Here is a 24,136-nt window from a genome sequence, read left to right as displayed (position 1 = left end):
ATTTCGAGTGTGGCAGCTCACGGCTGGGTCCCACCGGCGGTTCTGTGATTCGAAGACTCGCGCTTGAAAGACAGTAGCCGGGCTGCGGTCGGTCGAGCACCGGTTCCGCCCGAGCCACTGTCTGGTCGCAAGGAATTTTGCATATGTGAGCGGCGGGTCCCCGAGCCTCGCCCTCCCCTCACTGTGTCTGGCGCACAGCGGCCGTCTCATAAATCACTGCTGCCACCCTCCGGACAGCCGGGCCCCCGAGGGCACCGTGGCCCATCCTTTCCGGAGGGGCCCGGGTGTTCCCCTGGACAGTAGGAAGGGGCTCTGAGGGGCCCTTTGATCTCCCTGTTCTTTGAACACAGAACCTTAGAGCCACGGAAGAAACATAAATGCCACACGGCAAAATGCTTTTGTAACAGATTCCACTGTGACAGCAAACAGGCACGGAGCCACTCGGGCTTCACAGAGAGGTCATTCCGCGTCAAGGACAAACCCTTACCTTGAGGGTCGTTACCCGTAGGCGCCGCCTGGCTCCCCACTGTACCCGCCAGCAGCCGCTGGAACGTGCCGACGGCGCTGGAAGCTGATCCTCGGCTTCCTTCCTCGCCCTGCTTCCAGAAAGGACATAGGCACACGTCTCCTTTTGTGTGTCTCCGTTGTGAGCATGTGGCAATCGGGCTCAAGCGTCAATCCGATGACTTCTCTGCTGACTTGATGCCGAATGAGGAAAGTGACGGGCAATCCCTAGGCTGCTCGGCAGTGCTGGGCCGTCGAAGGGGCTTGGCAGCGACGGTCCCTCTGCGCGAATATGAGCCCAGGGAGGGCGGCACCTCTCTCTCTACAGCCGCCCTGGGAGCCACAGGCTTGGCGTCCCTGACGGGGTCCTCAGTTTTTTTAGGTTCTCAGTTTTCTCGGTTAATAACTTGCACATAATAATTACTATCCATATACTGGGAACTGCTTTCATTAACAAGGTGCTTTACTGTCACCTTACTTTTCTATAGAATTTTATTGTTTATAAAAATTGTAATTCTATTTTTAAAAAACCACTTACTGTGTTTACTATGTGCCAGAAACTGTGTGAAATATTAGTTGTCGTATTATTTCTTCCTTATAGATGCAAAAAAACTAAAGCAAAGAGATGTTAGGATAATAAAGGAAACATAGAAAAGGAAAGGGAAGGCCTCTGACTCCAGGGCACTCTGACCTAGAGGCTTTACGTCTAACCACTAAGCCATCTCTGAGTTTTAAACGTGTAAGATCTGCTCTGTGACTCCATGTGTTGTAATAGGCCGTTGTCTTATATGTTGTCCAGGTCCAAGACTTTATTCATCCTAAACACAAATACCCAACACATATTAACTGCAAGGCAAAAATATGACTTGAAAGGTAAGAATAGTTTGGCTATTAGTTATTAAAAAAAAGAAGTCATCCTATTGAACTTACCGTTTAATAAGTAGTGGTCTTAATATTGTGTACCTCACCTGGGGCACCTAGGATGAGCTAAGTACAACAGTTGAGCGAGAAGTTGGCACCAACCCCCCAGGCAGCTAAAGCCAAAGAGAAAACTGTATTGGGTTCCCATTCTTGTGGTCAAATCAAGGGACACAATTGCCCTGTTGGGAGGGATGCACTTGTTCCTGGGGTTGAATTTCAAGAGGAATTGTCCTGTGGGTACTTGGAATTAAAAACAAACACAGAAAGAAATTGAACGACAGTTTTGCAAATCACTTAGAAAATTCAAATAGTGATATTTTTCACATAAGTGCTTTCAAAAAGAGTAAATGACCTGGTGACATTTTTTGTAGGAGCTGAGGTGGTTCTAGCAGAGACAGAACCAGTTGGAAATGATATTGATAGTATAGACAATATAGATACAGAGACAGAGACGGAGACGGAGACGGAGACGGAGACGGAGATAGAGACAGAGAGATAGAGATAGAGATCGAGATAGAGATATACACTCAGTTATCCCCATAGATCTATAGATACATACAGATGTATCAATACCTCTATTTCTGCATCTGTATTGACATACCTAGAGAGAGATTGATTGCAGGGAATTGGCGTATGTGATTGTGGGCTGGCCAGGCAAGTCCCAGATCCATGGGCCCGGCCACCAGGAAGGGCAACTGGATCTCTCAGGTGTAGCCTGAAGCTGTTGTCCACAGATGGACTGACTCTCTTCTTCTTGGGGAAGCCTCAGTTCTGCTCTTACAACCTTTCAACTGACTGGGCCGGGCCCATGTGATTGCCTAGGAGTGACTCTTCTTAAAGGAAACATCACAGACCGTCTAGACCTGCAGGATGCCGTCACAGAAGCACCTAGGCTGGCACTTGATGAAATAACCGGGGACGGTAAACCGGCCAAGCTGGCACACAACACTAACTTCGTGGGAGCTCAGACAGTACAGTTGCTACATCTTGCTCTCTAACCAAACTGAATAAGGGGTAGAGCTCAGAGGACCAACAGAATGAGAATGTATTACTTTTATAATTTTTAAAAGGCTTTAAGAATTATTGCCGGCTGGCATGGCCCAGTGGTTGGTCATCGACCTAGGACCCTGGAGATCGCGGTTTGATTCCCCGTCAGGGCACATGCCCCGGTAGCGGGCTCGATCCCCAGTCAGCGGCCTGCAGGAGGCAGCTGATCAATGACTCTCTCTCTTTCCCTCTCCCTTCCTCTCTCTGAAATCAATAAAGAGATGCCAAAATAGTTTTGCTTTGTTTTCTTTAACTATTTTGGTCCAGACAACATAAGAATGAATGTCTTAGTAACTTAACAGTCATTTGGGAAAAAATAATTCACATAAATTGAAAAATATATATTTTTTTATTTCATTCTTAAATAACTACATCTCCTGTTCCAAACGGATGTTCACATGGTGGTCGTCATTTGGTTTCTTGTTTTTGTTTTAATCACAGTAACCTCCGAACACCCAGCTTTGCAAACGTATGACGTCATGATGTCATCAAGAGGAGGGGGGCACAAGGGACACGAGCCCCAAGAACTGCCTTGGGTCAGTAATTCACACGGTATCTAGCAGATGCTGAGTATCACTGCGTGTTCCTCAAAAATTTAACGTACCCCACTGCGAGCCTGCGGTGGCACCCCAGGGTGTCCCGGTACACAGCTTGGGAACTGAAGGCCTAAGCATGTGTACCAGCACTTTGTCGACAGCCTTGGGTTCCAGGTCCTGTCATCAAAAACCTGGCCATTTTCGAGATCGAGTCAGACTTTCTGGACAGCTCCTCATCTTGTGTGAGACGGAGTGGAGTTGTTTCAGCAAAGCGGCCCACTGCTTGGTGTAACTAAAGTTAAGCTGTCCTCTCCAGATAGAAGCAAATTAACCAGCGCACCAGCGTTACATTAGCACGGCGGATGTTTGCAGCTTTCGCCTGCCGCTTGCCGTGTTCAACTGGCGGGGCTCTGACTTCCACGTGCTCTTCCCTCTCTGGGTGGGTTTATCATTCCCTCTGTAAGCGTGTGAAAGGGAGTTTAATGTCTCTGTGTCAGGAAGGCCTATTTATTCTGACAAACTGATCAAGCTCCGGGCTGTTCCTCTCCCATGAAACTGATTTCATATCTCATCCAGCGGCTAACAAGATGTGGAGCGTGTTCCCCGCCAGCCCCGGGGTCAGCCTGCCTCCCGGGAAGCAGCGGGTGAGACCGCGCAGTGAGCTCTGCCCCGCGAGGGAGCAAGGCGGCCACGGCGACTCACGTGCACAGCCACACGGACACACACAGTCACACATACAGCCACACAGACGCACACAGTCACACATATAGCCACCGTGACTCACACGCACAGTCACACAGTCACACACAGTCACACACACAGCTACACAGTCGGCCACACAGACACACACAGTGACACATACAGCCACACACACACACAGCCACACAGATATGCACAGTCACACACAGTGTCATACTCATAGTCACACACAGTCACACTCACAGTCACACCCAGTCACATACAGTCACACACACAAACACACACACAGTAGCAAACACATACACACTGTTGCACACACAGTGACACACAGGAACAAACACAGACACACACACAGTCACACTCACAGTCACACAGTAACAAACTCCAGTCACACACAGAGTCTCACACGCACTCACATACACCATTACACACACAGTGACGTGCACACGGTGACACACAGTTACACAGGACAGCACGTACGAGCAAAATACCAGGTCTCAGGCAAACCCAAAGAGGAGCAAATACCTTTTTTAAAAAACCTTAAGAGGAAAACCTAGGACCCAGTCCATTCACTGTTCACTGGGTGAGCTTTCAGTTCAGGGAAAATGGAAGTCGGAAGTTCGCACCCGGTGGCACCGGCGATTTGCACGGCACCCTGACGCGCACCCCCTCCCACCAACCGCAGCCTTGGAATTGTTTTTCTCGATGGACTTCAGAGAGAAACAGCCCTCGGCCTGTCCTCCCACTTGCTGATGCCGTCGGCTGCTTCCTGTGTGCCCTGAGGGGACTGAACCCGCAACCTTGGCCTATGGGGACGACTTTCTCACCAACTGGGCCACCCCAACCTGAACCTTTAAGCAAAGTTTACACCCCACAAACTTTGGGTTCAGCCCTACTGCTGGGAGAAGCAAGTAAGACCATACTGCTCTGAGCGTGACGGCCGGAAGGTCGCTTGTGGCGGGTCTGTGGAGAGGCCTTTTCCTTATGAAGCACTTGCCTTTCTTGTCGGTTAAGTCTTGGGGGTAAAATAATTTCAGATGAGCTGTTAAAACAAAAAACTGGACCCAGGGGAGGGGGCAAACCCGTCTCCGTGGGGACGACCACGAAGGGAAACCTGCCTCGCAGTCTATTCTCTCTGAGGCCAGGAGGAGGCGACGTCTTTAGGGATAAAGCTGGTTTTTTTCTATATCCACCTTGTCTGGAGTTTTGTTTATCAGTTCAAATCAGTCTCATCTTAAGCAAAACAGAGCAAAATTCCTGGCTTACGCTATACAAGGCTAATTGGAGAACTTTCAAGAATCTAGAACTTTCCTGAGTTTCCCAGACATTCGGGGCCGTTACCCTATCAGTTGTGTTGCTGTGTAAAAAACAAAAGCACTCCAAAGCTTCATGATTTCAACAGCAACCGTCTGGTCCCTGTTTTGCTTTTCCGGGAACCCTGCCTTTGGGCAGAGCCCTGTGAGGACAGGCTGCTGTCCCGCGTGGGGCCCGTGGGGCCGCCAGCCAGGGCCCGGCGGGTCCGCCGACGGGGCTCAGGCGCGCTGGGGCTGCGGGCCCCGGGTCCCCTCCACGGGCGCCCCTCCACGGCACCCGGGCTCCAGAGCGAGTGACCCGAGAAAGGGGTTGTCCCGAGAAAGGGGTCGTAAAGCCGCCCCGCTCTTAAGGCCGGGCCCAGAGAGCGACACATCACCCCTCCCAGCGCGTGTCATGCTCACGCGGTCCCCACATCCCTGCTTAAGCAGAAGGGACAGAGCCCACCGTCAGGGGGACGGGACAGCCTCCCTCGGGGCTCGTGCCCCGGCCCGGTGCCCGCCTCTCTCTGGAACCCCTTCCCTGCCCGGCCCTCCCGCGAGCTCGCCGCCCCGCAGCGAAAGCAGCATTTGCCAGGGAACCCGAGGGCGAAGCCGCGCCCTCTCCAGCCGGGAACCGGGAGGGCATCGGCCGGCCGCCCCCCGCGGTGCAGGCCGCGCGTGCCCGGGGGTCGCCAGCCTGCGCGGCCATCTCACCTGCCTCCCCGCTGCTCACGGGAAGTAAAGAGCGTTATTCTGGTTCTTCAGAGGGAGAAACTGAGGCACGGGCACCGAGGGGCTTTCTCTCCCGGGGTGTCTCGGTTGGCAGGTGTCTAATCCCCTGGGTCAGACAGTGGCCTCTAGAGCCTGGCCGGTGACGCTGAAGGACACTCCGGAGGTTGTCCGGTGATGCCAGACAGTGGTGGGAAAATGAATTCCAGCCACCGTGAGACATCACCCCCCACGGCGGTTCCAACGGTTCTCATCAAATAGACAAAAAACAGCAAGCGCTGGCGAGGGTGCGGAGAAAGGGGACCCTCTGCCCCGGGGGCTGGTGGGAATGTCAACTGGTGCAGCCACTGTGGAAAACATTACGGAGGTTTCACAAAAAGCTCAGACAGAACTACCCCGTGACCCGGCGATTCCACTCCTGGGCGTCATGTCTCTGAAGGAAGCAGGGACGCCAACCCGGTGACTCCCACGGCCACTGGAAACAGCCTCAGTGTCCATGGATGGACGGATGGGTGAAGAAGGCGTGACGTATATAATGGGATGTTATTCAGCCATAAAAACGAGTGAAGTCTTGCCGTTTGTGACAACGTGGGTGGACCTTGAGGGCGTTATGCTCGGGGAATAAGTCAGACAGAGGGAAAGAATAGCACACGCTCTTACTTATACGTGGCAGCCACAAGCAAACAAACCAGCCAGGCTCATGGGTACAGAGAACAGATCCGTGGTTGCCAGGGGGCGGGCGGGGGGCAAAAATGGGTGAAAAGAGTCAAAAGGTACAGACTTGCATATTTGAAATCAGCTAAGATAACAGATCTTAAAAGTTCTCATCACAGGATAAAAATCCACAACTACGCCTAGTGACAGGTGTCAACGAGACATGGTGACGCTCACTTTGTAATATATACAAATATGGAAATATTAGGTTGTACGCCTGAAACGCGCGTGGTTTTGCACGTCGACTCCACCTCAATGAAAAACAAAGTTTTGTATTTTGAGGGGGGAAAAGACGTCAACGTTTGAATTTGTGAGGGATGCGGCTCAGCCCGTTTCTTGACTCCATACCAGGCTTTCGATACAAAGCCACGTCCGTTCACGTGAACGCGCAAGCCCTCTGTGTGTGTGAACAATAGTAGCTGTGAAACTCCTGAGTGAGACTGTCTCTCTCGCCTTCTAACACCAGTGACACTCGAGGACAGGTATTTATTTGCCTGCTGTGTCCTTGAGGGCAGGAAATGCAACTCCAACTGTAAAGCCCGACTATAGTGCCTGGGACATTCTCTAGGAAAGAGCCAACAGTCCCATCTAAATGGAAATAGAGCTTCATGTCTCTTTGCAAAAAAGTGACCTCACACAGAAACCGTCCCGCGAGTCAGAGGTGTGGAGGGGATGAGCTTAGAAAAGAGCAGCCCTGCGATGGCCCCTTGTTGCGGGAGCCCCTCTAACCCACCGTGTGCTCCCCCGCAGCTCGTCTTCTGCCGGGACTGCAAGGACGCCTTCCACGAAGGGGAGTGCAGCGCCCTGGCCGCCCCGGGAGCCGCCGCCCAGGTAAGCGCCCTCCTCCCTCGGGCTCAGGATGGGGTGGGAGAGAGGAGCTTTCCCCGGGGCCATCAGAGCTGGGAGCCGGCAGCCCTGGGAGCGGGGCTGTGGGTGCCCGGCCGTCCTGCCCCTTCCAGAGCCAGGCCCCCCTCGGGTGGAGCTGCAGGCGCCGGTGCGGAGGGGCCTCGGTCCGTCCATGGGGCACGTGGAACAGGCACAGCGGCCGGGGGCGCCTGGAGAGGAGAGGCGATGCAGTGTGACAGCCTCAACATCAGAGAAATCAATACCAAGCCCATACTTTATTTTTTGTCAAAAGTGTCCCTGCTTAGAACCTTCGGGGGGAATGCACTCCATGGATGAAATGACGGGAGTATTACGGGAGCAATGTCGTGACCCAGCTACCTTGTGTTCAGTCTCGACCAGGTTGTTCAGAACGTTGTTTACCGAGCCTCGCTCTCCGGTGTGCTGTTTCAGGCTCAGGGAAACGCAAGCGCATTCTCTTTTTATTTATGAATTATGATCAGCCAGGCCTTCGGGAGAAGGACTCGAACCCTCGGCACAGTTGATGAATGTGCGCATTATTTCCCCCGATACAGATGTTAACAAGGGTTTAAACACCACATCTACCCAGATAAGTCCTTTAGTCATTCTGTTGACAGGAGCCTCATAAATCAACGTGGAAACTCCAGAACGTTTTAATTTCACAGTAGAGAATTTTAAATACCTGAATGCTGTGAAGTCAGAGCACAAAGTCCATCCCTGTAAGTATTCTGCGGACGTATTTGCTCAGTATTAGCTTAATTAAATAAACATAATTAGTGAATTCAGGTCTTCTCACCAGCTCCTAAATGTCGGCCACGAGCATACTGGCATATTTAGCCCTGAACTGCCATTCCTATAGCAGAAGCAGCGAAAGCTCTTTCGGTTGATTTTATTTTAGCCCCGGAGCATTCAGATGGGAGCTTACCGGGGACTGACCTCAGGAATAACAATGACCTTGAGACCACCCCGCCCTTGCCTCGGCATCACTGTAGCCCAGAGGGTAGAGCCTGAGGCTCTGAGAAATAGATCTGGTCTTGCATGCAACTTAAATCCATACGCTTTTAGGATCCCAACCATGGACACAGGCTTCCAGGAGTGATACCCCAACACCTATTCATTTTAAAACAGCAGCAGTAAGGTAAAGAAGAGCATTGTTTAACATACAGCTGTCCAGGTGCCCTGCCCACCAGTAGTCTCCTTCATTCCCCATTCAAGAGGAACCAACCAACCTTGGTACTAAAGATTGAGGTCGTCCCAATTTTTTTTTTTAAGTCACTAAAGCCTTCATGTTCAACTGGGAAAAATGGGGGGAAGTTCGAGCTGGCCTTGAGCATAGATGACCAGTAACCAAGGGGCCTGCGTCTGCAGTCACCATCAACTGGCAGAATTAAATCGAGTGTCTGTGTAGGCCAGTCATCCTGCTGGGGGGGGGAAAAAAAATGCAGATACATGTATTTCTCTTCAGAGGCTCAGAGGAGAGCCATAGGGGAGGCTGCAGGGAGCAGACAATGATGGGAATGTGCTAAACCGAATTTAGAAGATATGTCCCTTTGCATAATGCTTTCCTGGAAAAGTCATGGAAGGTGGGTCAGTTTGTCAAGAGGACAGTGAAATGGGGGCAATAAAGAGCCTTCCAGCAGAGGGCGCTGCAGGGACACCGGTGCAGAGGCAGGAATTTCTGTCCCTCCCTGCATCCCCCGGCCCAAGACGGCATCTGGCACGTAGACATTTAACAGATGTTTGCTGAGTGATGGTGGCATCTATAAAGAAAAGACATCCTCTTATTCATTCGAGAAATATGCGCTAAACACCTCTGATAGGCTTGGTCTGTTGTAGGCTCTGGGGGTAAATTCCCTGATCTCGTGAGGTGTATGTTACTTTACTAGATGCCACAACCAATCAATATGCTGGGAGTTCAGAGGAGGAATAGTTGATTCAGGAGAGGGCTAGCCAGGGGGAATTCAAGGAGAGATGGCCCTGCAACAAGACCTCCCGGCCATACAGCTTTCCCTGCCCCGAGCTCTGGTCACTGGGCCAGCCTCTGATTTTTCTTATTTGAAAACAGAGCAAATCAACCAAGGAACCTGGAAAAGTCTTCTGTCCCTGGAAGCGGTGGGAGGGGGGTCCAGCAGGGATGCAGAGAGGCCCTGGGTTTGAGGTGGGAGCCACAGGCCTGCCAACGATTAGAAGGCAGGATGAGAGAAGTGACGAGTTAAGGTCGATGCTGGAATTTCTAACTGGGGTGGGGGGTGGTGCCACGCACCGGAAGGGGGCACGCAGGCACAGACGCGGTATTTTCAGGGACCGGGGACAAGTTCATTCTGGGCGTCTCAGCAGAGGTGTTCCGCGGTGAAGGAATGGAGGCAAAGACCGCCCGAGGGGAAGGCCGGGCTGGCGCCAATGAAAGCCAAGGTTAAGAATCTCCAGCGGATGGCCCCTTAGCCGCGACCCCACCCTGACCGCTGCCGTCTGTGAGGAGAGGCTGGGGGACGTGCGCCCTCGGGGAGGAGGGGACCCGGGGCGCGGGAGCCTCGATTCCTGGACACACCTGCCTCTGCATCTCATCCCAGTGGTCTCCCAGCCCTTTGCTGCTGTGGCACAAAAGTGCGGCCCCAGAATTGGAGACAGGGGCCTTTATTACTGCCGGGGGCCTAGGAGCCCGGTTATTTGGGAGTGTAGTCCCTGAATCACTTGGTGGTTTAAGTAAGACAGCTTTATTGATGCCCCTCGCTTAAGCCCTCGACTTAGCGGACGTGCAGACAAACGACTGTGATGATCTCCAGTAAATACAGGTGCGTCCTCGCTTGTCATTCAGTGGAAGGGAGCTGAGGAAGTGCCAGAGACGAGGCCAGGCACTTGGGCGGCTGGCTGGGGGGGGGCCGCGGAGCAGGGCTGGTGTCCTGAGCGGCCCTGATTCCTTCACTACCCGCCCCCCAGTCACAATGCTCACAGCGCTTCCCTCACCTGCCACAAGGGGTCAGTGAGGCCCACTGAGCGGCCGAGCTCTAAACAGGGAGACGTCTGCGAAGCTTTTTATAAGCGTGAAGTACTCAGAACCATAAAACTCTGGGGTCGGCCTGGTTTTAGGGCTGAATGCTGCAAACGCCGGGCATTATAGAGAGAGAGTGAAAGACAACACTGAGAGATAAATGAACACGCGCACACACACATACACACACGTACACACACACACACACGTACACACACGTATACACACACACACACACATACACACACACACGCACACGCACACCCTGAGACCTCTCCCCCCGGGGAACACGCCACCAACCTCTGCATCTCAGCAGGAAGAGGGGACGCGTCTGCTGAGCGCCTCTCCTTCACCAGATGGCGCTAAATCCTTAAGGGAAATTCTATGCTTTGCAAGACGTGACCTGGGGAAAGAGGAGTGTTTACCGTTTTCTAATGACAACAGAGAAACAAGGACTGTTTCCATAGGGGCAGCATTTCTGAGCAAAGAAGGGCTGGGTCCTGGAAGCTCTAAATCCGTCACTCACTGATTAAAATGGGGGGGGGTTGTACACATTGTCACCCACGTGGGGTGTGTAGACTCTGTGGGGAAACGGTTCCCCACTCTACCCAAGCACCTCCTAGCCAACGGAGCAGTTGCCTAGTGCGAGGGGGGGCACAGCGCCTACGCTGATCACTGCTGTCCTCCAGGCCCACATTTCATTCCTTCAGCAGGACCAGCTGCCCGTCTCTTATCTCCCCGCCGTGCCCTGCGAGGAATCCAAGGCGGATGCTTTGGAAGTCACGCAGATCGGGTCTTGAACATGAGTTTCGGCCCTGACCAGCTGTGATGGGTACATTTTTCTGTCAACCTGGCTAGGCTGTGTTGCTCGGCTGTCTTGGTAAACACCAGTCCAGGTGTTGCTGGGAAGGAATTTGGAAGATGCGGTCAACATCCACAATTGGCTGACTTTAAGTAAGGCGATTACTCATCCGGGGGTGGGCCTCACCCAATCAGTCGAAGGCCTTAAGAGCAAAGACTGAGGTTTCCCCGAGAGAAGGGAATTCTGCCTCAAGGCTGCACCACAGAAACTGCCTGACGTCCAGCCTGCTGGTCTGCCTCACCACCTTTGCACCTGCCAGTCCCACAATCCCACGAGCCAATTCCGTACATAAATCCGTATGCTTTATATAGGCACATGTGTATCCTGTCAGTTCCCTCTGTCTGGAGGACCTGACAGGTACACTCGCTGTAGTAGTCACTAAGTGAATTACCCTCTCAAAGGCCTGCTTTCCTCATCTGTGATATGGGATCGTGGCATGAAAGAGATTTAATGAAATGACGCTTGCGGAACGCCTAGCCCGGGGCCTGGCGTTCGCCGTGTGAGCAGAACAGGGCAGTCCTTTCCTCACGCGCCCTTGTCCCGATGTGCCCACTCCCCCAGGATGGCTCGGGCTGGGGACTGGACAGCTTGGGCTGGATCACACACACACACACGATCCGTTCTACCTGCGGTGACAGGCGTGCGGCGTTCGCAGATGCTCCGCAAGCGGGGCTGCTCGAAGGGTCGCCCACAGACCAGCCGTGTGAACACCACAGATTCCCAGCCCCGCCCAGACCTCCTGGGTCTGAAACTAGGCGGGGGCCGTGGGGGGTCTGCAGCAATCTGTGTTGGAACAGGTCCCTCCGGTGCCGCTCACGCAGCCACGGTTTAGGGCCACTGTTCTGTTACCACGTCAGCACCACGAGGCAGGTGCTTTCCATTTGCTGTGTGTTTGTCATCTTTGTTTTCTGTGTCCCTTGTACCTAGAGCAGTGCCCGCGGGTCACAGGCACCCAGCGTGTGTTGAATGAATGGGCCTCTGTGCCAATTTCAGCAAAAACAATTGTCTGCTTTGTTCCAGAATAGCTCCCTTTCACAAAGGATAAGCTTTGTTCTCTGCTCTGCCTTCCTCTTTACACTAGTGATGCTTCCAAATTCCAAGTCCTGTATCATTTTGATGCAGGCGTTCCGGGGGTCCGGGACCCAAAGGTCCGGGACCCACTGTCGGAAGGAATTCAGATGTGAGCCAGCACAGAGTTGAAAGTGACAGGGAGCTTCTTAGTGAAGCCAAGAGACAGGGTGGCTGCTATACAGATGGAGTAGTGGGCTCTCCTCACAGGAGACGGAAAAGAGACCCCACCGTCTCGGGAGATGGAGCTTACATATCCGTTCGTAGTTTCTATGGAAGGTTACTGGCATGGGGAAACAGAGAGCGGGGGAAAATGTTGGGATTAACTTTAACCTTTACAAGGTATATGCTGTGGCCTTGTGTTTTCCGTTTATGGTCTGAGTAAACGACAGGGATGGGTGAGTAGATAGTAATCTTTGCAGGAATTTTCTTTGTCTGGAGGCTCCTCATGGTCAGCTCTTAATCTCCAGTCAAGCCCGTAACAGGCCCCTGACTTAACTTTGCTGACTTTAGTTCATTTATATACCTCTCACGCCGCTCTCCTATGTTAACTTTAGTAATGACCGTCCTAAGCAAGCCATGAGCTAGAGAGCTCTGGTATCAGAAATACAAGGCAGCTTTTCTTCCTTCCTTGCTCAGGCGCAGGCTTTCCCGATTCATCAACTTGTGGTAATAGTTGAACACGAAGCACTTCAAAGTTCCCAATAAACGGCACCTATCAATAATCTTGCTTCTTGATATATATGTGATTCCACATCACCATCAATCTCAAAATAGGCAAATAGATGTTATTTCCTTTCCCTTTCCCCTCCACGAAGCAGTTAAGATCGAATCCCACAGACTGAGCTGGTAGCCAGTAAGCTTTGCACCAGTAACAGAAACCCCCACTGTACCGTCCTCATAAAAAATCTTCCAAGTTACACGCAGAAGCAGAAGCAGAAGCATGGCCCGGGGTGTTTAGAACTGAGCAGCGAGAGTGCAGCCTGGCAGCCCACCCAGCCCTGGGCAAGATGCTCCGTTACATCCTAGCACTCGGGTGATTTTTTTCTCTCTCTCTCTAGAGAGAGGTAAATATATATGCAAATTTTCCCAAAAAAGAATAACAGTTTCAAGAATGTGAGAATAACAAAGTTTAAGTTTTGTTCACACCTGTGTGCCTGACAGGTGGTGCGGTGCCCGGCTCGCCAGCAGGGGGCGGGCTGCTCACAGGCTTTGGGCTTGGCCTAGAGCCGCCTGAGCCGGCCCTGGCTGGGGGGGGGGGGGGGGGCTGCGTTGCAGAGGCGTCCGGTCTGGGGTGGGAGCCAGTGCTGTCTGGGCCCCCGGTGTGGACGCGAGAGGCACCTCTTCAAAGTTGGGATTCACCTGAGAACATTCACATCCGAATGGAGCCGTCTGTGTTTTCAGTAATTAATGGCCATCTGGTCCTTTTCGGAAAATGGGTTCAGGTCGACTTTTAGAACTAGGACACACTTGTTTGATTATGGACTAAGCGAATGTCACAGATAAGCTTCGTATGGCAGGGAAGGCACGTATGTGCACAGGCTCTCTAGTTCTAACCTACACGTATATCAGCAGCATCTCCCAGGCACAGATTTAAAAACCTCTATGAGGGCACCTGGATTTACCTGGATTTTTATTTATTTCTTTTAAAAATATTTTTATTGGTTTTTTTTTTTTGAGAGAGAGAGGATGGGAGAGGGAGAGAGAGACAGAAACATCAATTTGAGAGAGAAACATCATCGATCGGCTGCCTCCCGCACCCCCCCACCCCACCCCACCCCACCGGGGACGGAGCCCGCAAACTGGGCATGTGCCCTGTTGGGAATCAAGCCAGCGGCCTTTTGGTGCCCAGACAACGCTCAGCCACCCGAGCCACACTGGCCAGGAAACACCTGTATTTTTTTAAAGGAGACTTAAGGCCAATCCAGGCCTTCGGCAGTCTTTTCAGTTTACCCAAACTCCCATAGCCCGTGTCGTCAAAATGGTGATGACGATGATGAAATGATGATAATTATCATAGAAAACACACACTTCGCTCTCAGGGCGCCAGGCTCTGTGCCGAGCTCCTTGCGTGTTCATCTCACTGACTTACATCTCGCAGTGCTTACCTGGGAGGCTCGTACCTGGGAGGCACGTACATAGCCACACGCTCACGGATGAGCATGGACTGAGCTTAGGCACCTGACTGCGGCCGCACAGCGAGCAGAGTGAAGCTGGGGTTAAACCCAGGCACGACGGCCCCCGGTCCTGCTCTGAGCCACTTCTCCTGCGACGCGCCCCAGTGTCACGGAACAGCCAGGGCCGCGCAAGCAGACACCACGGCCCTCCCGTGAGCTGCCCTGCCAGCACTGACCTGGCAGAGGCAGTTTTGAAAGTATGCAGGGAATTACCAAAATTTCTGTTGTTAGCCATCAAAGGTGTAAGGAGAGAGACTTGCCCGGCCCCCGTCTGCACTCGCACTCGGTTCCTCCTCGAGATGGGCGAGCAGTGAGCCCGCACCGGCCTAACTAGCACACGCGGCCCTGTAGGAGCCACAGACTCGCACGGGGCGAAAATGCGGAGTCACAGGAAACCCTCAGCCCCTAGAAACGCAAGAACAAGTCGTCGCTTCGTAGCTTGAGGGCTAAAGTCCTAACAGGCACCCAGCTGAACATACTTCAGGCCCAAGCGGAAGGTTCCCTAACCTCCCGGTGCCTGGCAAACCATTTTAAGGATTCACATTTCTGAACCCCACCCCAGACTGACTGAATCCACATCTCCAGGCTGTGAGCACAAGAATCCGTTGGGTTTTTAAAAAAAAAAAAAAACAAAAAACAAAAACACAAACCGGCCCGAGCCAGTTTGGCTCCGTGGTTAGAGCGCTGGCCTGAAGACTGAAGGGTCTCGGGTTCGATTACAGTCAAGGGCACCTGCCGCGGTTTCGGGCTCGATCCCCGGCGACCAGTCGTGTCTCTCTCCCATCGATGTTTCTCTCTCTCTCCGGGCCCCTTCTACTCTCTCTGAAAAGCACTGGGAACTCGGGTGGAGATAAAAAAAAAAAAAAAAAAGAAGTGAATTCCAACTCCCGCGTCTTCGTTTTCCCAGGTCTACAGGGTGGATGCGAAGGCCGCGGAGCAAGCTCGCTGGGAAGAATCCTCCAAAGAAACCATCAAGAAGACCACCAAGCCCTGCCCCCGCTGCCACGTGCCCGTGGAGAAGAATGGTGAGTCGGGGGCACAGGACCACGGGACGGGGCCCGCTGAGCTCCTCCTGGAGCCTGACGGCCAGCAGCTCCGGGAGGGCTTCATAGCCAGGCACCCAGCTCGGGGACCTGGGAGCCCGGCCGACTGAATCCCAGCGCCCCCCTCAGCTCCCTTGACCTCCTGAGCCCAGGCCCTCACCTGTCCATCGCCCTTATTATCACTTATTAACAATAGGAGAGCCTTCCAGTCCCCCGGCTGAGGGGTGCGGGGCGGGCAGGAAGCAGAGAGGCTGCGGCCCTGGGAGAGGGCGCGCCCCACATCACCGACGTTTAAAGGACGCAAATTTAATACAGGCTGGGGCAGAAGTAGGTTTGCAGTTGTGAGCACGCAAAACGGAGTTTATTCTTGTATTATTATTGATTAATTATTGTATTATTTTCCCTACGAACAACTGCAGACCTCCTCTGCCCTCCCTCCTCCCCCTGAGGGCCCCCGTGTGCGCAGCCCGGGAGGAAGACAGGGCCGCCCGTGAATATCCCTCCTTCCTGCTCGCTGTGCCGTTGCCACCTGGCTTCTGTGAAAAAATCTTATTTTAATGCCAGTAGTTTATGGCCGTAGGATCGTGTAGGACAGGAAAACCTCCTCGGTCTTTCATCCAGCATCACTTCACTGTTCCTCTGCCCTTGAGTGTGTTCTCAGGGGCTCTTTATGATGCTCCAGAGAAGCTTAAGTGATTGAACGGCATCCCGTTATTTTATTATGCTAATCGCATCGTAAGCATACAAGCCTTAGATATGTGTGGAAAATTATAGGATCCTGTAACTGTGTGGTCCTAAGTGGGAAACACTGAGATAAAAGGATCCTGAGGGAGTTTTTCCCTTTATCTTCCACATACTTGTAATTTTTAAATGACCTTTGAAACAAGTCAAAGTAAATGTTTATACTTTGAAACTATATGTTTACACTTTGAATATGAAAAACATATTCATAGTATATGTTTACATCGTTACATGTTATATATTACATTATTTAGTATATTAACGTAGACTCGCAATATTAAACTTAATATCTACTTAAAGAAGGAATCGATCCTGCTGGCGAAACACACAGCGTTTGTCTCTAACTCGCCCTTCAGGAGAAGCCAGCGAGGTCAGAGTGACACATAAAATTGGTCCTCGGTGGGCGTGACATTTCGTCCCGACTGCCATCACTTTTATGTATTTATTTATTTATTTGTAACCCTCACCCAAGGAAATTTTTGGCATTGATTTTTAGAGAGTAGACGCGAGGGAGGAGTGGGAGAGAGAGAAACATCGATGTGAGAGAGACGCATCGACTCATTGCCTTCCACACGCGCCCCAACCTGGGCTGGGCATCAAACCCCAACTTCTGGGGTATGTGCCCTGGACTGGGAATCGAACCTGGGACCCTTCGGTTCGTGGCCAGCACCCTGACCACTGAGCCAGGGCCCGAGCGCCACCACTTTGAAAGCTGTGTGTGTCCTGATTTGTGTTCCTCGATTCAGACGCCCCTGGGCTGGGGGGGGGGGGGGGGCTCAGGAAGCCGCGTCTTGAGCAGCCTGGGGTGGGGGCGAGGTCCTCCCCCCCAGAGTTTGCCGTGTCCTTTGCCCCCAGGAGGATGCATGCACATGAAGTGCCCGCAGCCCCAGTGCCGGCTGGAGTGGTGCTGGAACTGCAGCTGCGAGTGGAGCCGCGCCTGCATGGGCGACCACTGGTTCGACGTGTAGCTGCCGCGGGCCCGCCACCGGCCGCCCAAGACACGGCGACCAGCGTCTGCGACTCTTCCCTCTCCACACACGCACACATATGCACACACGCACACTTGCGCACACTCGCATGCACACAGTTTTTTCCAAAATCACAAAACCAGGTACGGGGCATCCCTCGTCCCGTGAGAAACAGCAGCCCTGGATGTGAGACCAGGGAGAACAGTCTCGGGCCTCAGCAACCCCTCCCCCCCGCAAGAGCACAGGTGACGTGCAGCCCACAGGTGACATGCATCTCAGAGAGTGAGTTCAAGGCAGGCTGGACGTTCTCAGGGGTTCTCGGGGCTGATCTCCCGCCCTCTACCTTCACCGGCACTGGGAGGAAGCTCGGGCGCCCTGGGAAGTCGGTCTGAGGGGCCCTCTGGGCTTCTCTGAGGTCGGCAGCCCTGGACCCTCAGGACTCGGCAGTGGACCCTCAGGACTCAGCAGTGGACCCTCAGGACTCGGCACTGGACCCTCAGGACTCAGCAGTGGACCCTCAGGACTCGGCACTGGACCCTCAGGACTCAGCAGTGGACCCTCAGGACTCGGCACTGGACCCTCAGGACTCAGCAGTGGACCCTCAGGACTCGGCACTGGACCCTCAGGACTCAGCAGTGGACCCTCAGGACTCGGCAGTGGACCCTCAGGACTCGGCAGTGGACCCTCAGGCCTTGATTCACCGCCTTCGGAGCGCAGCTCGCAGCTCCGACAGTCTCCCAGAGCGCGGCTTCCCGAGGGACCACAGGCGGCAGTGCAAACACCGTGTCCTCCCCCCCCCAAAACCCTCCCTTTACTGCGGTGACGACACCCGGGGCTGCCTGCCTCGGTTTGTCACCTAGGTGAGGGATGACCAGGGTAGTTCGAATGTCTAAACTGCAGAGAAGAAATTAAAACTTAGTGCACTTTCACTCCACTTAATTACTTGCAACTTTAGGAACAGTTTTTCTGGAAATATTACCAAATCTCTCGTCTGAGTCTCAGCCGTGGTCCTGCAGCCAGTTACACGCGGCTTCTCTGCAAACTGCGTGGACAAGGTGCCGGGCAGGAGGCGTTTGTGGACGTGGTCTCGTAGCGATTCTCAGTGGTAACGGGAGAGCGGGTCGTTTAAGCGCAACCTTTCAAGAGGCCGCTTCCAGGACAATCACGGTGACCCCCGCGCCGGCCCCAGGAGGGCTCGCTCCCCCCGCGTCCCCGTCCCCCAGCCTGCAGACCTCAGGCTCCTCCACGGCCGCCGAACTCGCGGATGTTTCCTGGCCTTAGTGGGGGCTGGATGGAGTGTTGATCAACTTTTCTTTTTTTTTTTTTTTTTGAGGCGTTTGCCCCCCATCAAAAAGATGTGCTCACTCTAAATACGCAAACCTCACTTCCTGCCGCGCGGGAGGCTCAGGAACAGTGTACCCAGTGTCTTCCGTCCTCGCCATGTCTCCTCGGGGTGATGGTGACCTTCCTGAGGGCGTCACGAGTCCACCAGCCCACGGGGCCCCTTCTGCATGTAGGGACCCTGGAAATTATAAAACCAGCAGCAGGACTTCTCTTCTAAGAAGTAGCACCAGAAACCCTTGGGAGGGGAAAGGGAGGGGCCTCAGGAAATGCCCCAGGGCCTTCGCCCCTCCCTCCTGGGCCACCCACCCAGGGACGGCCCTTCCCGCTCTCCCTCTGCCCCAGCAGCCTCAGGCGGCTTCGCTCTGCCGGCGTGGCCCCCAGGCCGCCAGGCGCAGTCAGGAGCCCACGGGTGGTGCAGAGATAACGGGGAGCCGAGGCCGTGAGTGGGAGAGAGGAGGGTCACGGGCTGAGCCCCCATGGCCCAGCGCAGGTGCCGGTGCTGGGCCTGAAATCACTCAGGGCCTGACTGCCCCCCACGATCCCCGTCAGCAGCGCTCCCTGCGCCCACCCCCCGTGAGGCACCGGGCTCCCTCCTCACGGGCACCAGGCTTTCACACGCTCCAGGGCTTGGGCCTCCCGACTCCGCCCTTGTCGCCTGGTCCCGGATCCCCGTGCTGTCCGGTGTGCGGTGCCCGAAGGTTTGCCCCCTGCGCCAGGCCCGGGTGAGGCCCCAGGTCCCCGCTCCGTACCTGGCGGCCGGCTTCGTTTGTTTGCTCTTTGCCAGGATAGAATTCTGCTTAAAACACTTTAAGGGAAAAGCCACTGTGAACGAATGTGCACCACAAGCTGCTGTGAGTGAGCAGGTGTGAGCGTGGCCGGGGACCGCGCGGGGACTCGGCGCAGAATGGAAGTAAAGGCTTTGCCGGGGAACCTGTTTTTCTCTGAAGTGTGTAAAGAAATACTTGACAACTAGGCCTAAGGCTGTATTCAGATTGTCAATAAAAGCATCAGAAAAGCTTTTGGGTCTGTCTTTGAAGATCTCTTTCCAGTAAATGCTGGCAGTGCGGGAGGGGAGCCCAAGACGCCAGCAGCCCCCCGCCCCCGCCTTCGACGCCGGTCGGCAGTGGCCTCGTCGCCCGCCTGGGTTTGTCAGCGGCACCTGCACTCACAGCTCAGGGCCCACCTTGTCGCTCCTGTCTGTCTGGTCACCCAGCTCTGCCACCTTCCCGGGGTCAGTGGCTTATCTCTGGAAGTCACAGTAGGTACCTGACCGTTGTGAGGGTTAAACGGGAACCCAGACCACGGACCCGGGACGCGGGTGCCCTCCCCCCGTCCTCTCACCTTCCTTCGGCTCCGCGTGTCCCCCCAGTCACCCCGGGCGCCCACCTGGCTTGTTCCTTCCCTGCGGACCTCCCCGCGCCCCAAACATCCCGGCCCTGCCCTGCGGTGTAGACTCATGCAGGGAGTTTAGCAAGTGAGACTGTCCAACGGGGAAATAAAGGGGAGAGAGAGGCGAGGTCGTCACAGATGCGGCCGGTTCGCTGGTATGACAGGCGGCTACGTTAGAGAGAATTCAAAACGCTGTGTGTGTGTGGAGGCTGCTTCTCCTTTCAGTGGCGATCGTTCAGTCTCCATGATTCGGATGTTTAACCCCATGTAAATAAAGCGCTTTTCCCTTCTTTGTTCCCTAACTGCGACTTTACCTCAACCCGCCAGCCCCCGAGGCCTTGGGGGAGCACAGGATGCGAGCAGCGCCGGCCGAGGGCACGGGACCCAAGGTCAAAGGCAAACGTTCTAGAAATTTCCACTTTAGAAAAGAGCGTTGCTGAGAAGTGGAGCGAGTGCCAGCGTCAGATGTGCCCCTGCGCGGACCTGTTAGGATCAGGCCCGGACGGCGGGCCCAATGTCGGCCCGGCGCAGAACCCGCTCAGCCGCGTGAGCCGCTCAGAGGGCCGGGCCGCTCCAGCCGGGGGACCTGGGAACCCACCGGGCACAGCGTTCAGACAGTCCCCGGTTAGAGACGCAGGCGCTGCCTTTCTGAGGGAAACGATCTCGCTGGCGGCATGTTTGTGAGGGCGTCTTGAATGAACGCGCGGGTAGGTGAGTCCGTTTCCCCCGAATAGGAAAATTAGCAGCTGCACGTCCAAGGTCTTGTCCCTCAGTCCTGGGGCCTCATTCTAGCTGAGGCCGGAGCTGGAATGACACGCGTGATCCAGCTCCCGCACGACGCAGGTGACGGAACAGGGACATGCGTCTCTGCTGCACCTTGAGCCGGGAGCCACGGGGACCTTCCCTTGGCCTTCAGTCTTGAAAAGCGTGTGGATTTCTCATGGGAAGATCTACACCTCCCTTTGGGAGTGAATCTCTTGTTTAAAAACATCCGGTTCGAGTTCATGACACTGGTGGCGATCGTTTACCACGTGCTCCCGTGCCAGGCGCTCTGCTCAGAGCTGGACGCGCTCAGCCGTCTTCCTCCCCCGGCCCAGGCCTCGTCTGACCGGGAAGAAGGACCCTCGAAGGGACCAGCCTGCTCGAGGGCGGCCAGCTGGGCGCGGCCTCCCCTGCTTCCTCGGAGGCTGAGCTCCGGGTCCTGACCCACTGTGCCGAGGGCACTCCGCGCAGGGACAGGGACAGGGACAGGGGCTGGGACTGCCCGCGAAGAGATTCCGTTCACCTGCACAAGTGGCCTCAAAAGGAGAGCCGCGTGCCCGGCGGGAGGAGCTTATGCTGCAGGGTTATCTACTCACCCAATTACCCAGGTTCAATCAGTTGGCTTTTATTCAGCTTTTAAGAAATACACCCGACTCCCAGGTTGTGACTTCCCGCGGTGCACTGAAGCACGGGTCCCACGGGTCCCCGGAAGGCTCGGTGGCCACGTGAGACGCGACCGAAGACTGTTTCCTAAAGACGCAGGCTGACCTGTCAACAGTTCCCCTTCCCTGGCTCTCACCCGAGCCCAGCTTTGTCCCTCACGGAGGGAGCGAGACAGCATCTGTCATCCACGTAGTTGGCGGTTCTATCGGTTGCCATTTCATTTACCCAGAATTGTGATTGTTTTGACTAATGTTTTTCTTCATCACTTCCTTTAAGAAGTCCATCTTTGGGTTTTAAAGATAAAGGATAGACTGATGCATTTTATAAAATAACCACAACGTGGCGGCCCTTCCACTCTTCAAGTCACCCTGCCGCCTGATCAGTGGTGGTAGATGTTCTTGTCACTGTCTCACATCCTACGGGAAATTATTCCCGCATCACAAGATGGAACTACTTGGTTTTTATGCCCCGCCTTCTGCTTTTTTGGGGGGGGGGGCGGGTAATATCTGCTCCACCGTGCAAGAGAAAATATTGTGAATTTAGACGAGGGGAAGCTATCCAAAAGATTCACGGGGATAAAGGAAACGCACAGTGAAGAACAGCCACCGTTTGCAAAACACACGGAATTTGGGGCCACCTGCCCCAAGCTGCCAGAGGACTCCCCCTGACTTAACGAGCGGCAGTCACTTCACATCAGACGTGCTCTGGACCATGTCCCTCCGGAGGGGAACACAGCCCCTGCCGGACAGTGGGCGACTGCGGCCCTGCGAGCGGCCAGCTTGCTCCTGGGATAGACCACGGGGAGGTCCCGCGGTTGTGCCCCGGGAGATGGGTCCAGATGTGGGACAGCGAGGCCTTCACGGGGACGCCGACAGGCCACATGGGAAACGCTGGATGGAGGGCAAAGAACAGGGAGCTTGAGGGCGGGGCGAAAGGAGTCCTGGGAGTTGGGAGAGGATCCCAAGACTCACCCTGCAACCTCAGGGTCAGCCTTGCAAACGACGTGGTTGGGAGAGGAGGCCAACATGAGATAAAGAAATCCCTCCGTGACCTTGTTTCCAAAGGGCGGCACCGTTAGAACGGAATTCACAGTGTTTCGTGGGACACGCGAGGATAACTGCCTGGTGCGCCCGCAGGGCCTGCTCAGCAGGAACCTGCTCCTGAGATGTTTGCGCCAGAACTCGGGGCGCACAGCCCTGAAAGGATGTCTAGGGAATGCTGGCGAGAAATTAAAACAAGCCTTTGGAATAGAGAGACTGAATTCCGCTGTCTTCATCACGAAAGGTGGCCATGATGCTGAAATACACTTCTCCAATGGCCCAGTTGTTTAGATGCCCAACTACCTACTACCCTGGCGAGGACGCCCCTGCTGTAGGTGCTGGGAGGACCGGGAACCGGACCTGTGAGCACCTACTGTGTGCACAGCCCCGCCCGACACAGTCTCTCCTTTAAAGGTGATTCTCTTAAGTGAGATTTTCTGCTGGGCCTGTTTGGTACCAAGCAGGAGAGGAAAGTTTCCCCTCCAACAGGAGGGCAAAGCCTGCCTGACTGGATGGCCTGCCCCTGCGCGATGAACAAGCTGTCGGTTTCCACAGAGGCCTCTTTGTGACGGGTCACTGTGGACACAATGAAGCAGTCACAGCAGAAGCCGTGCCCTTCTTTGTGGCTGGAAGTGAAACCCTGCGACGCGGAGCCACGGTCCCGCTGCCTCCCTGGCTATTACACCGGTTTGCGTTCTCGTTGTAAAGTGGTTTTGCAGCCTGGGAGATGGATGATGTCTGATTAACAGTAATTCTGATATGTTTCACTTTAAAGGGGTTTGCCGTGACTGTTCCCCCAACCACCAGTAACTTAAGTATCATCCATCTAATGACAAAAAGCCACAGTCGCAGAATATATATCCTGTTCGGGGTAAGGTTGCTGCCAAGATCAATGAGAAGCGCTTGAAGGTCGCTGTAACTCCCCCGTGGAGTTCATGAACGGGGCACAATCTGAAGACTCATCAAAGAGGACTTCTTAGTCATTCATCTATCCCTGCACCCACGCGACTAACATTTGTTTAGCGACTTCTTTCTGTCCGTGTCACCTCGTGCTAGACCCTGAGTTGAGCTGGTCAAGCAGGGAGGGGTACAGGAGTGGGTTCAAGGTCAAAATTACATCGCCTCTGAAAACAGAGCCAGAGCAACATTGTAGCCAATCACAGCACTGGAGCAACATTGTAGCCATGCAGGAGAATGGCATGTTCTGAAGAGATTTATATGTATGTAGGGTAGAGTGTCATGACGTGTACAACTATCAAATAGTTCGGCAAAAGGTGTGTGTCTGTATATGTATACATAGATACACACACAATGTGTATATATTATGTATAAATATATTATGTGTGTATATGTATCTATATAAAGAGAGCAAACATTGCAAATTAGTAACAGTTGGTTAATCTAGGTAAAGAGAATAGGGCCGTCCATTGTATTGATTTTTTACCTTTTCTATAGTTGTAAATTTTTCAAAATACAAACTTAGAGGAGAATTTATTATCTCTGGCCTCAAGGAGCTTGCCATCTAGAGATCAAATATTTTTTCTAATACAAAGGAAGAGAAGGGAGGACTGGATTGAAGAGCCCGGGTCTGAAGTCACTCAGAGGACGTGGGAACTATTAAACCAAGTCCGGAAGCCTCTGGTGAGGAGCTGGGCGGCCGTGCCGGCCACACCACAAACGCCCCCGTCAAGGACGAAGCCTGTGGCAGGTGCGCTGGGTGGAGCTGAGCCCGGCCTCCGCCAGGGCCTCCAGCTAGGACCCCTGAGACCTCAGAGAGGATGCCC

The 24,136-nt window shown here is 54.0% G+C and overlaps 1 protein-coding gene across 1 annotated transcript in view; it reads left to right on the top strand.

The window, feature by feature from the left end:
* Positions 1 to 17,213, top strand: part of PRKN (parkin RBR E3 ubiquitin protein ligase) — a 613,811-nt gene extending 596,598 nt beyond the window's left edge. The window contains exons 10-12 of the mRNA XM_087817735.1: positions 7,193 to 7,273; positions 15,310 to 15,427; positions 17,042 to 17,213. Of these exons, the coding sequence (XP_087673861.1) occupies positions 7,193 to 7,273; positions 15,310 to 15,427; positions 17,042 to 17,154 (312 nt within the window). The 3' untranslated portion in view covers positions 17,155 to 17,213. The remainder of the gene's footprint in view (positions 1 to 7,192; positions 7,274 to 15,309; positions 15,428 to 17,041) is intronic.
* Positions 17,214 to 24,136: the final 6,923 nt, after the last annotated feature.

The sequence above is a fragment of the Miniopterus natalensis genome, chromosome 5 (assembly GCF_054644295.1).
Source record: "Miniopterus natalensis isolate mMinNat1 chromosome 5, mMinNat1.hap1, whole genome shotgun sequence".
NCBI lineage: Eukaryota > Metazoa > Chordata > Mammalia > Chiroptera > Miniopteridae > Miniopterus > Miniopterus natalensis.
The sequence above is the reverse complement of the archived record's forward strand: the minus strand, read 5'-3'. Positions and strand labels throughout refer to the sequence as shown.